General features: G+C 41.5%; 1 protein-coding gene across 1 annotated transcript; it reads left to right on the top strand.

Annotated features, from left to right (window-relative positions):
• Window positions 1–2888: 2888 nt before the first annotated feature.
• On the top strand, window positions 2889–10646 carry LOC308686318 (uncharacterized protein; the record flags this gene model as incomplete). The annotated part of the gene is made up of 3 exons (XM_081394714.1): window positions 2889–3187; window positions 4079–5297; window positions 10460–10646. The coding sequence occupies exons 1-3, from the start codon at window positions 2989–2991 to the stop codon at window positions 10644–10646; spliced, it is 1605 nt and encodes a 534-aa protein (XP_081250840.1). The 5' UTR covers window positions 2889–2988.
• Between the last annotated feature and the right edge of the window lie 3254 nt (window positions 10647–13900).

The following is a 13900-nucleotide window of genomic DNA, read 5'->3' as shown; positions in this document are numbered from 1 at the left end:
GGCCAGCACAAGTCCCAAATCCACATACACTATTGACAAATGTTCCACCTGCTGCTAATTATTTCACTGTAATTGACCTCTGCTCTGCATTTTTCAGCATCCCGTTAGCGGACGAAAGCAGACACCTTTTTTCCTTCACTTACCAAGGTAAATAATATATATACATACACTAGGATGCCCCAAGGATTTAAACACTCACCACATGTCTTGAACCAAGTCCCGAAGCTTGATTTGGAAGATCTAAGATTGGAAAAACAATTTGCATATTATAGCACCAAATTGGATAATGTTGCTCAAGGCTACCGACCATGCTATCAACAAGACTTATATTTTTATTAGACTAATATTTTCATCATAAAGTTGCTGATTTAATAGAACAAGGACGTTTTGTTTTAACCCAAGCTAGATGTTTGACATACTCCAATTTGCTAACATATCCTGATGTTACAATAAAGAGATGTACTGCAGCAAACCCAGCTAATTTTGTCCCGCTAGAGGGAGAGGGAACACCTCATGAATGTGTTTCTGCCTCTCTGGCCTTTACTCGTCTGAGACCAGATTTGGAATCAACACCTTATGTTGATGCAGACGTGGACTATTTTGTAGATGGCTCATGCTTCAGAGACCACTTAGGCAATAATGCTGGTTTTGCTGTTGTACAAAGAGATGGAGACAATTACAATTCTGTTGTGATGCAGCATTGTGAACAACCTTGCTCAGCACAATTGGCCGAACTAAAAGCACTTACTGAAGCTTGCATGTTGGCTAAAAACAAAGTGGCCAACATCTATACCAAATCTGCATATGCCAATGACGTATGCCATCTCTTAAGTGCAGTATGGAAACTAAGAGGATTCAAAAAGAGTGATGAAAAAACAGAACAATTAAGACTAAGATCAAGCAATGGATGCCTTAGGCCATCAGCTAAAATACACCAGCAAAATGACATGGCAAAACAGACAAGCTCTGAATTGGTTACTGGCAGAAAGGGGTATGTGCGATGTTTGGAACTGATTGTTGCACCTTTATTCCGAATAATACAGCCTCTGATGGAGCTTTTACTAGGGCCATGAAGAAGCTGAAGGATCTAAGACAAGAAGTTGCTGAAAATGCAGGGAGAGACAGACACGTTGGATACTGGTTTGACTCTATATTTGGGTCCTGGAAAGAATGGTTCATTAAGGTGGGAATAATAATATCTGTGGCTGTTGTCATTTTTCTTTTGTTGTTCTGCTGTGCTGTGCCTTTTCTCAGATCCATGCTAGCCAACATGGCCACCAAACAGATGATTAATGTGTCAGTCAAACCATTGGGAGTTGACATCGGGTGCACAAACTCAAGAGTGTATCCAATTGGGCCAGGACTGGACGAGCTAGACGACTTCCTGTAAGGAGTTCTGGTGAAGGAGTAAGGAATGGGGTACCTTGTTACTTTTGATTTCTAACAGTTTGATTCTGTTTTTGAAAAGAGAGGGAGGTAGTAACACTATGTATTTTATTTTTGGGGCAAAATCAGATAGATAATTAGAACATGGGTAGAGTAGGGAGTTAGTTAGAGGGTTTTTATTTGTTTCTTTGGTTTTATATAAAGGACCCCTTCCTGAATATATTTTTTTACACTTATAATCTTACTGAGAATATTTTTACATATAATCACACTAACTTTCACAAATATGAATATGTGTATGAGAGGGGACGACATAAGGTTTGAAGCAGGTCATTGCCCGTCGTACGAGGTAATGCAACCAGATATAAAGGGAAAAGATAAGATGGTTTTACTACTTTTATCACTTACTAATCACTTATTCGCTATAAAAGAGTTCTTTTAACATTTTAAAGTTTTTTATGAATTAAATGTGAAGTACATGCATTAGACCACTGGAAAATGTTTCCACGGGGTAAAAAGAGAAATTAATTACAAGTGCGGTCGCCAATAGCCGGACCAGTAAGGGCAGACTCAACTGGTGGTTTAAAAACCCGCTGTCTGCTCCAACACCAGATAGCGCTCTAGGCAGGATCAGGGCACCTCTGGCAATGATGGAGCAACCCAGATAGCACTCCAGGCCACCGGAAGCACCTTTGCAGTTCTTCTGGCACAGTGGGACAATCCTAACTTCAAGTCTGCACACTGAGATATGTTGATTACTGGAAATCAAATGTTTAAAGTAATCTATCCCTTCGGAGTGATGATCCAACTGGAAGGTGAGATATTTTACTCCACTCCAGTCAAAAGGGGGTGGAGATGTTTGGTCTCACTATTCCTCCAGAGTGTACCTTTGTGATGAAAGCCTATTGATAAGAAAGATGGATGGTCAATATTGACCATGATTGATAGATAACAGAGAGAGGCTTATTCATGAAGATACATTCTGGGACAAAAGTGAAGGTGGGACTAAAGTTAGTCCCAAAGGGGGGATTATGTTGAAGAATTTCCCTTGTCTCATGTAAAAGTCTGAATGCTGTAATGCCCAGCAGAAAATTGGTCACAAGAGATAAGAGAATGGAAAAGTACCCAAAAGTCTGTAAATGCAGGTCGTGAGCTTAGAATTATAAGGTTCTATCTCCACTTTTGGTCGAAATTGAGTTTTTGACATAATCTGATCCATTAGGTGTTTATTAATGCCTGTGTGGTGTTATTTTTGTAAAAAAATATTTTGTTAGTAGTTATTAATAAAATAAAAAGGTTCCATCTCAGTTTCGCCAGCTGGGATGTAAAAACTTTGATGCTCAATATCTCGGAACTACCCTAAACGGAGATAGAACCTTACAATTCTAAGCTCACGAGGTGTTGGGATGCGCTGGCAGAAAAACACGTTTTTTGAGATGTTCCACCAATAGACCATTTCAACGGCTATTTTTAGATGGAAGGATGTGACGTGATTGGCCCTCAGACGTTTCCGGTTAGTTATCGCGCACATTCAAAACAACAGACGGGAGGCGGTTTTTTTATGCCAATTGTTAGATTATTTTAATATTCATTCGATAAAACATGTCCAAATTTAAATTAGGAGCGTGCTGTTCGGTTGTTGGATGTTCTCTTAGGCCCGGAACTAACTTGCTTTCGGAAATCAAAGCGTTTAGATTTCCAAAAAATAAACAACAGCGTGACGCCTGGATTGCGGCCGTGAAGAGAGAAGGCTGGATACCAACTAGCAACTCTAGGATATGCAGCACACATTTTATCTCTGGTAAGTAAACTACATTTTTGTCACTAAATAATTTGTATTTCTATACGTTAACTAGTTAAGTATGATGAATCATTATTTGAGCTAGCAGTTTGGCTCCGTCATTGTTTTCATATGGGTAGATAGCATGTAACGTTAAATAGCTAACGTTAGCATTTTGGTACGTTTGCAGTGAAATAGCCAGATTTTTTTTCCGTTTCATTTCTAAATGTTATTTTAGAAACTTATCAAAGTAGCCGTACATTGTTGTCAGCTGAATGGATAGCTAACGTTAGCTAGACAACTAACGTTAGTGTATAACACTTTACAATAATGTTTTATTGTGTAACATTACTTATTCATCACTTATTAAGCTTGTTTAATGTTAATTCCAACATGCACTAATGCATTAAACAATAACAGTATGGTTATTTTTTATTTCTCATTAACCTGGTTGATTTAAACATATTCAATTTAATAATTTAGCAGACGCTTTTATCCAAAGCAACTTAAAAATGAAGAGAGCAATAAAAGCAGTCAAATCATCGTTTATTAAATATTAAAGTAATATACTTTTAACTTTTTATACTTATGTTTTTAATTACTGTGATTTTAAAGTTTTAACCCGATTTTGCCATAGGCCACTATCAAGCTGTACATTATGAACTTGTGAACAATTGTAAATGTATTAGACTTGCTGTAAAATGTTAATTGTTTGTTCATGCTACCTAAAATATTACTAATACAAGACCCTTTTTAAAGTGTTAGCGCAGTATGCAGTGGTCATACTGATATCTAGCTAGTTTATTGATGATTACATTAAAAATGCTCAATGGTCTTTGTCATCTATCTTCAACCAGTGATGTGTAAAATATATAACCTATCCCAATAATGTTTTTCTACTTGTGTCTTTAGGAAAGCCATCAGATGATCCTCTAAATCCAGATTACATACCATCAAAGCTTCCTCACAGACCTGACACCTCTAGAAAAATGGACCGATATCAGAGGTCTCTGAGACGAGCATCAGAGGTCTCTGAGATGAGCTTTGGAGTTCAGCCTACTGAGGAAGTGCAGGACATGGACATAAATGTAACACAAGTTAAGTCCTTCAATGATATGTGTGTTGGAACAGATCTCACTATGAGTGATATTGAAGATATGCAGAAACAGAACACATCCTACAAAGAGCAAGTGAGAAGCCTAGATTCAAAGGTACAAACTCTAACCCGTGAGAGGAAACAACTGAAATCTGATGTGGATTTAAACGATGATCAAGTCATTCACTTCTACACTGGCCTTCGCTCATCCAAAGTGTTTTTTGCCCTTTTGACATATCTTACCACTGCTTGGAGTCCGAGAACACAGAGTCCTTCAACACCTCTCCATTTTTACTTAGTCTTAATGAAACTGAGACTTGGCCTCACTCATAAAGATCTTGCCTTCAGGTTTCATTGCAGTTGTGCAACAATCTCTGCAATATTTCATGACTGGTTGAACGTGATGACACAGCGTTTCAGCGCTCTAATTCATTGGCCTTCTAGAGAAGAGATTAAAAAGCATCTTCCTGCCCTGTTCAAAAGCCCCCCATTCAATTCAGTGAGGTGTATCATAGACTGCAGCGAGATTTTCATTGACCGACCAACATCACTCAGTGCAAGAACAATGACATACTCCAACTATAAGTCCCACAACACCATCAAATTCCTGGTTGGCATTAGTCCAACAGGGTCAATCACATTCCTTTCCAAGTCTTGGGGTGGTAGAGCCAGTGACAAAACAATCACAAAATCATCTGGTTTAATTGATCTTTTGGAAGAGGGAGACATTGTCATGGCTGACAGAGGGTTCAGTTTCCCGGAGTATTTCGCTGCGAAAGGAGTCCAGCTACTCATACCTGCTTCAACCCGTGGAAAGACACAGCTTTCAGGACAAGAAGTATCTGTGTCACGTCAAATGTCAAGGTTGAGGATTCATGTGGAAAGAGCTATTGGTCGAATTAAAAAGTACAGCATTTTAAGACATACACTCCCAATAAACTTGGTGAAGCGAAGATCAAAAGACACAGTGGCAACTGTAGATAAAATTATTTTGGTTTGTTCTGCACTATCTAATTTGGACAAGTCATTAATTCGGTAAAAAAAAAAAAAAAAAAAAAAAAAAACATGAGACACTGACAAGTGGTTGAAAACCTTTTATTTTGTTATTGAATGATTGTGTACAGAATTATGTATATATATGTTGTATATAGAGTTCTATTGGATTTATGTTTGGTATTTAATTATTTTTTTTTTCTAACTATCTACAATTATTAAACATTTGTTTAATGAGAATATTTGTTGTCCTGCAATTGATTGAATGTATTAAATAACAAAAATAAAAATTTTAACAAATTACTTGGAAGGCTGGGTATGATTTCACATGTATCTGGATTATGGTGAACACACTGAACAAAACCATTGCTCACCAGGATGCCTTTTTAAGCCTAGACATTTCAGGTGAAACAGCTTGTGACAGACAGAGCACTGGGTGACTGATGTTTTAGACCTTCTTTTACACAAACAGGAAGTCTCTGCAATCAGAAATTGTTTCCTCAGTTTGTGTGTGCAAATTTCTGTGAGAATGTGCTGTCTGTAGAAGAGGTCCAGTTTTGTTCTGATCTGAGCCCAGTACTCTTCAGAGAACTCTACTTTCTGAATGTGGCAGTCTTCTGTTGTCCAAATGACAAAGAAAGATGTTTTGAGTTCACACACTGCCATTTGCCCCTGAACTTGTGCATAGTACGCATGGTTATGTTTGAGCTCAAAGTTTTTCCCCAGACAGAAATCTTTGCTCTTGATAGCATCAGTTATGGACATATTTGCATACTTTAAGGGGCATTTTATTTCAAGTGTTGCACGTGGACAGCACTTGCAATGGACTATTCCATCTGGGCTGGATCCTAAATGAGGAAACTTTGGATTTACTACTAACCCTATTTCTTCCACTATCAAGCTGTCATGACAAGTCATCTGGTTTGAAGTAAATGCTTCTCTAGCTAGTTTTTCATTATTCTTTCCCCAAGCTAAGGCTGGTACATTTCTGCTGGATGTGTAGCCCATGATTTTAGATGTCACGCTAGCTTGACTTGTCTTGCTTCTTATTACCTCATTAAAGTGGCTAGCGGTGATTCTGCCCTGTCTCTGCTCAAACCACTGTTCACAAGAGGACTGACCCAGTGTGTTTTCTTGGAGGTGCTTACAATTCAGTTCATTAAAGTAAGTAGGGATGGTTTGCATGATTTTATCTAGCTCATTTTGCAGTTCATCTTGTGACAATAAACTGTGCTTCTCATCAAAAAACTGTGTAAGGGGCTTTGGCAAGTTTGTTGCATCTACAGTGCTGTTGGTACAAGGTGTGTCACCCGGAACTGCTACATGTGCTTCCTCACTAGAATCTGCCTCAGCTGTAGTCAGAACATCTGCCTCAGCTGTAGTCAGAACATCTGCCTCAGCTGTAGTCAGAACATCAACCCTGTCTGTGTTCTCCTGCTCTCCCTCAGATGCAGTGTCTGTATCACTACCTACAGTTATAGTGGTAAACAGTGCACAGTCTGGGATCTCATTCTGAAATCACAATCACATTAAGTCATACTCATTGTCAAATTTATTTGTGTAGCACAAAACAGATTATAAAAAAAACATGTTAAGAGTGAATGTATATGGTGATGACGGTATAGTTACATATCTGTATTGCATTTGGTTTACATTAATTGGTAACACTTTAGAATATGGTTCCTTCGTTAACGAATAACTACACAGGAACAAATGAGTAACACAATATTAACAATCTAGTAACTAGTCAAAATCATAACTACTTTTCTATGACCTGTTTTGTCCTTAAAAAGTTCCTATTTGATGATTAAATCCATACAAATGCACACACACATATACTGTACGTGTATAGAAAAACATGAAATGTTTTTTATTTATTTCACAGATATAGTTAGATACATGTGTATATATCCATGCAAACCATCTAGAAACATGTGTTTTGCATATATTGTCATCAGGTTTCTGCAAATTCCTTACCTTCAGTGACTTAAAAAGCATGCTTGGTGAGACCGGTGTGACTACAGTGGGTAAGATGGGCTCCCTACTCTGAATTGCTCTTTGTCTGACAGGCTTGGAAAAGTCTATGTCTGCCACTGGTTTTGGATCAATCTAAAACAAAGTGGGATTATACATTTACTGCGAGTATCTACTTTTACATAAAAGCAGCAACACACCCCTTATGAAAATTAACTATGGTTATTAACCAAGTCTAGTAACCATGTTTTTGTTTCGTTTTTTTATACTCATTTGTATAACCACAGTTTTATTATAAATGCCATGGTTAAACTATGGTAAGTGTTGCAAAACTATGGTTAATTTTGTGGTTACCGTGGTTTAACTAAAATAACCATGTTTTCTATTTGCAGTAAAACCATATTTAATTTTCACAAGGGATGTGATTAGAATTAGAATTTTTATTTAATGAATTAAAACAACAACAACAAAAACACGTTAGCCAGAATTGAATTGCATGCACCTTCTTGTTTATTCGTGACCACATGCAGGTCTCAGATGTTACAGATGGAGCATTCAAACCTTCTCTAACACACTGTTCCACAGCAACCAGGATCGCAGCAACTTGGCTACACACTTCACCTAACCTAACCACAAATATTTCCAAACGTATGAAATAATTAATTATGCAATAGGTGATAATAGAACACAACAATTATTAGTAATGTAATTTATTATTTGAAAAGACATATTTACCCAGCCATGCAAGTGCAATGCCCACTAATAACCTCCCCGGTCACCTTAGCAACGAACCACGCAGAGTACGTTTTTGACAATGTCTGACTTGCTCCAACTTCACCAAATACAAGACAAACATCGTCCACACTGTAGGAACAAATGTTTCCAACTTTTCCACTAAGGAAGTAGTTGTAAGCATCTAAGCTACGATATGCCTTGACCGCTTCTCTCGTGTAGACACACTCGGTCTCAACCAGATAATGGTACACGTCTGGATACGACACTTCAGGTAAATGTTTTACGTTCTGAGTGAATAGTTGTCGCCTCAGCGTCTGATTTAAAGGGTCCGGTAATTCCACGCTATCGCCGATTTGAATTTTTTTTAAATATCTTAACTGTTCTGTTTTAGCTAGACTTAAAAAGTATGTGCTAGTCATTTTGTTTTGACAGCTGTGGTTTAAAAATGGCGCCACCGGAAGTGCTTCAGGGCCAGACATGCGCAGTAGCATTCCAACGGAATGTTATTGTTTACATCCTTGAAATGGTCTATAGAAGAAGGTTTAGGGAGAGATGTAGCTAATGGGGGCAAGGCAAGGCACCTTGTGCTGTGCACAATGCAAAGTGATCTAAAATACTTTTCCTTTAACCCCAGTTAGGGTTCTGATTTTTCACTTTCTCTTTCCTTTACTTTCAATTCTTCTCAGCTGAATTTCACCATCACTAGTTTAGGAGTAGTCCTTGCTGAGTGCTGTCGGCTAAATTTGCAGTTACCTTGTCAATTCAATCTAAATTTAATTACATGTAAACAGTGGCAGATACAGAACTTCATTAATAGGTGGGCCTGGTGAATATACGGAGGGGCCTCGTTTTTTAAGCTTATATACTTTGCTAAATCAGATATATGTACAATAACATTACGATGTCCTGCAATCGATTTAAATAGTAGGCCACATGGGGTTTAATTTGTCGTTTAATGAGATGTAGCCTAATATATGTTGTCCAGTGGTAGAACTTTCACCAACCGTGTCAGAGGTTCTGGGTTCTAATCCTCACTCGTATAGGTTTTTTTTTTCTCGTATAGTTTTTTTTCCCTCATCAAAACCGATTATGTTCATCAGTGGTTGTATATCAAACAGGGACAAGTTTGTGTGCATTATGTTTTGTGATTTCACCAGAACGACGGATTGAAGCGCGCGTCCGAGTGAAGATAGTGTGGCGTGTGCGCGAGCCACACGAGAAAACACTGTATCCGCGCCACTGATCGCAGCAGCAACGAGCACTTTGATCACTTGATTTAAAAAAACACATTTCAGCGCCAGATCGTCTCTTAAAAAACGAACAAAATGAATCTCTGCCAGTTAACTGGAGATGTTTTATTTATTTGTAGAATTGGTACATTAGTGGCGCGAGATGTTTTAAAAAGTGGTGGGGAGGGACAATATCGACCCTGGCAAAAAGTGGTGGAGACATGTCCCACCCGTCCCACCCACCCCACCCACATCACCCGCCCCACCCGCATCACCCGCAAATTACGCCTATATACACGCCTGATAAATACATCAACTATAGCAGATCGGTACTTCGGTAGTGAATTTAAATAGGCCTATGCCTTGAACTCATGTCAGTCAGCCCTCCCGGCCCGGCTGCTTTAAACCTGACGGTCATCTGTCTGTTACGTGACTCGCATGTAGACTATCACAACGTTAAGTCAGTGCGCGCACGGAGAGCGGTGTAGCGTGATAGCATCACTGGACTGACACGTGATATGCCGACATAATATTTTTCTTTTGTAGCTATTTAATAAAATTAAATTATTTATTAATTCATTATTATTATTATTAAAATTTAAAATTTAAATGTTTTTTATTAATCTGATTGGGTGGGCCACCGGTCAATCTCAACCAGGCCCACCCATAAATCCACGCCTACATGTAAACTGTGTAGCTAGAGAAGAATTCTTATAGTAAGAAGAATTTTTATCAGCATGTTGACTGAACTTTTGAAGGGACACACACACAGTGTGGTCTTGAACACACAGCAGCTGGAACACACTAGGGATTGTTGGTCCAAGCAAATCAAAAGGTCAGCCACTAGTGCTATTGATTATTCCAAATTTCAGATCATTCCTGCTGTTTTGATCACTTACTTAAGCCTTTTTTATTTTATTTTACTTTGATAATAATAGCCGTCAGCTATTCACTTGTCTATTCTTTCATTTATTTGATTTATTTATATTTCCCCTCTTGTTGTAATGTGGTTCCATTTCCCATAGGGCCCAGAAAGGAACCAGAGACACCTTTATTTGTGATTTTGTTTATTTTCAACAAGTGCACTCATTTTTATGACCCTGCAACTGTCACGGTTTACGAATTCACTGTCTCTCTCTCGTCTAGCGTGCTGTTGTGTGTGTGTGTCTATGGGCGTGGTCACTGATCATCGGTGATCAGCAGCGCCAGCTGGATTCAATTCTTTGTCCCTTTATATGTTCAGTAACTGGTGTCTCATGTTGTCAGATCGTTGTGGTTTCCCGGTGTGTTTCCTGTGCCTGTTCCTGTGTTCTTTCGTGTGGATTGGATTCCCCGTGTCTTCGTCGTGTTCGTTTCCGGATTCTCTGCACTCTGCACTGGATCACCGAGCACCGTCATGAAGGATTATTTACTGGATCTGAGCACCGTCATGAGGGATCATCATTGGACTTGAGCACCAGTACCTGTTGTCCACCAAGGTCCCTGTGTCACTGTCCACCCAGCGTTTGTGTCCGCCTACTAATAAAGAGCGTTATTGTATTTACATCCTGTTCTGTCATCCGTTACAGAACAATCTGACCACATTATGGATGTAGCAGGCGCTACGACTTGGGACGAGTTTGCGGCTCGAAGCATCGCAAGAATGGACACCCAAGAGGAGAGCATCTCCAACACAGGACGGGCGGTCCAAGCGCTTGTGACGCAGGTGTCCGAGCTCACCCAACAACTACAGCAGCTAAGAGTTCCCACTGCGCCGCCCACACCGCCCGTTCAGCCCATTCCACCAGAGCCGCACCAGCAGTGTGAACCGAGACTACCGACACCAGAGGGATATGCAGGTGAACCGGAGTTTTGCAGAGCATTTCTGACCCGATGTTCTATGCACTTTTCATTACAGCCACTGACGTTCAATCAGGAACAGACCAAGGTGGCATTTGTCCTGACGCTGCTGTCGGGCAAAGCGGCTCTCTGGGGAACGGCGGTGTGGGAGAATCAAGACCCATGCTGCGCCTCGTTCCAGGCACTCTCCGAGGAGAGGAGAAGGGTTTTCGATCGTGCGGTGGCGGGTAGGGAGGCGACCAGACTACTCGCCGATCTCCGCCAATGTAACAGCTCGGTGTCGGAATATTCTATCCAGTTCCGCACCTTGGCTGCAGAGTGCCGATGGAACGAGGAGGCGCAGTGGGATAGATTCCTGCATGGGTTGGCTGACCGTGTCCAGAGGGAGATTTGTATGCTGGACCTTCCTCCCAGTTTGAATGGACTTATTGAGCTGGCGCTACGAGTTGATGCTCGGTTGAGCAGAATGGGTCGCTTCCAACAGAACCATCCGTTTCGCGGCACGGAGACCCTGCGCTCCGACAACCTGGACACGGTCAGTCCCGTTTGCAATCCCGAGCCCATGCAGGTGGGTAGAGCTCGGCTTTCCCGGGATCCCAAGGACTGTGCCTATACTGCGGGAAGGCGAGCCACTTCATCCACTCATGCCCGTTAAAAGATCAAGCCCGGTAGTAACAATGAGGCTACTATCGGGTGGGATCTCCGCCAAGAAGACCTCATCATCACCATCATCATCTACTCTCCTTCCGGTAAGACTAAGGTGGGCAACCCACAGACACGACACCAAGGCTTTACTGGATTCGGGGGCAGAAGGTAATTTTATGGACTCAGGACTGTCTTCACATCCCTGTCTCCCCTCTCATGTACAATATTTCTGTCAATGCTCTTAATGGACAACAACTTCCCAACATTTCACACGCTACTGAACCCATCACTCTCATCACATCTGGCAACCACACTGAGACAATAACATTCCTCCTCATGAACTCACCCCTCGCACCTGTCCTACTCGGTCATCCCTGGCTTACGCAACATAATCCCAGAGTCGATTGGGGTCACAATTCTGTATCTATGTGGAGTAATACGTGTCATGAGTCGTGTCTAGTGTCTGCGTGATCGTCTGTACCTGTGTCTGTATTCCAGGAGGAGGCGGTGAATTTGTCTAACGTGCCCGAGGAGTACCAGGACCTGAGAGAAGTGTTCAGTAAGTCTTGTGCTGCTTCTCTTCCTCCACATCGTCCCTATGACTGTGCCATAGACTTAGTGCCAGGTGAGTCTCCGCCTAAAGGCAAGTTATATTCACTTTCTGTTCCAGAGAGGGAGGCTATGGAGAAATATATTTCTGATTCTCTAGCATCCAAATTCAATTAGACCTTCCTCATCTCCAGCGGGGACGGGGTTCTTTTTTGTGGGGAAGAAGGATGGGTCTCTGCGACCGTGCATTGATTACCGAGGGTTGAACAACATCACGGTAAAGAATACTTATCTTTTGCCGTTGATGTCTTCAGCCTTCGAGTGATTACAGGGAGCATCCATCTTCACAAAATTGGATTTACGTAGCGCTTATCATTTGGTTCGCATAAGGCAGGGTGATGAATGGAAGACCGCGTTCAATACCCCCAGGGGGCACTTTGAATACTTGGTCATGCTGTTCGGGCTGTCCAACTCCCCAGCGGTCTTCCAGGCACTCGTCAATGATGTGCTGAGAGATATGGTTGACCAATTCATATATGTCTACCTGGATGACATATTGATTTTTTCATCTTCTCTCCAGGAACACGTTCAGCACGTCAGACGAGTGCTTCAGAGGTTGCTAGAGAATGGGCTTTTTGTCAAGGCGGAGAAATGCGTTTTTCATGCACAGTCTGTTCCTTTTCTAGGGTACATCGTCTCGTCTGAGGGAGTGCATATGGATCCTGACAAGGTTAAGGCTGTGATAGATTGGCCAAGTCCAGATTCCTGTAAGGCCCTACAGAGGTTTCTGGGGTTTGCCAATTTTTATCTGCGTTTTATTCGCAACTTCAGCCAACTAGTCACACCTCTGACTGCCTTGACCTCCCCCAGAATGACGTTCAGGTGGTCCGATACAGCGGAGGCTGTATTTGCCAAACTCAAGAGCCACTTCTTTTCGGCTCCCATCCTCGTTGCCCTTGATCCATCACGTCAGTTCGTGGTGGAGGTCGGCACGTCAGAGGTGGGGGTAGGAGCAGTTCTTTCCCAACGTTCTGCCACAGACGACAAGATGCATCCTTGCGCGTTTTTGTCTCATCGTTTATCACCTGCCGAGCATAATTATGACATTGGTAACAGAGAATTGTTGACAGTCAAGTTAGCGCTGGAGGAATGGCGTCACTGGTTAGAAGGGTCAGGGGTACCTTTTATTGTATGGACCGATCATAAGAATCTAGAATATATTAGAACCACCAAAAGACTCAACTCTAGGCAGGCTCGGTGTTTTGACTGTCGTGGACCGATTCTCGAAGGCGGCTCATTTTATTCCCTTGCCCAAATTACCCTCCGCCAAGGAGACAGCGGTAACTGTCGTAGATCATGTCTTTCACTTACATGGCCTCCCGATGGACGTGGTTTCCGACAGGGGGCCCCAATTTGTGTCCAAATTTTGGCAAGAATTTTGTAAGTTACTGGGGGCGACTGTCAGTCTCTCTTCGGGGTTTCATCCCCAAAGCAATGGTCAAACGGAGAGAGCCAACCAAGATCTGGAGAGAGTGTTGCGATGTTTGGTTTCCAAGAATCCTTCCTCCTGGAGTCAACAACTCTCTATGGTGGAGTACGCCCACAATTCGTTACCAGTGTCATCCACAGGCCTTACTCCGTTTGAATGTAGTTTAGGTTACCAGCCACCAGTTT

This window comes from Scardinius erythrophthalmus (genome assembly GCF_964197995.2).
Source record: "Scardinius erythrophthalmus genome assembly, contig: HAP1_SCAFFOLD_138, whole genome shotgun sequence".
Classification (NCBI taxonomy): Eukaryota; Metazoa; Chordata; class Actinopteri; order Cypriniformes; family Leuciscidae; genus Scardinius; species Scardinius erythrophthalmus.
This window is presented reverse-complemented; position numbering and strand designations above follow the sequence as displayed.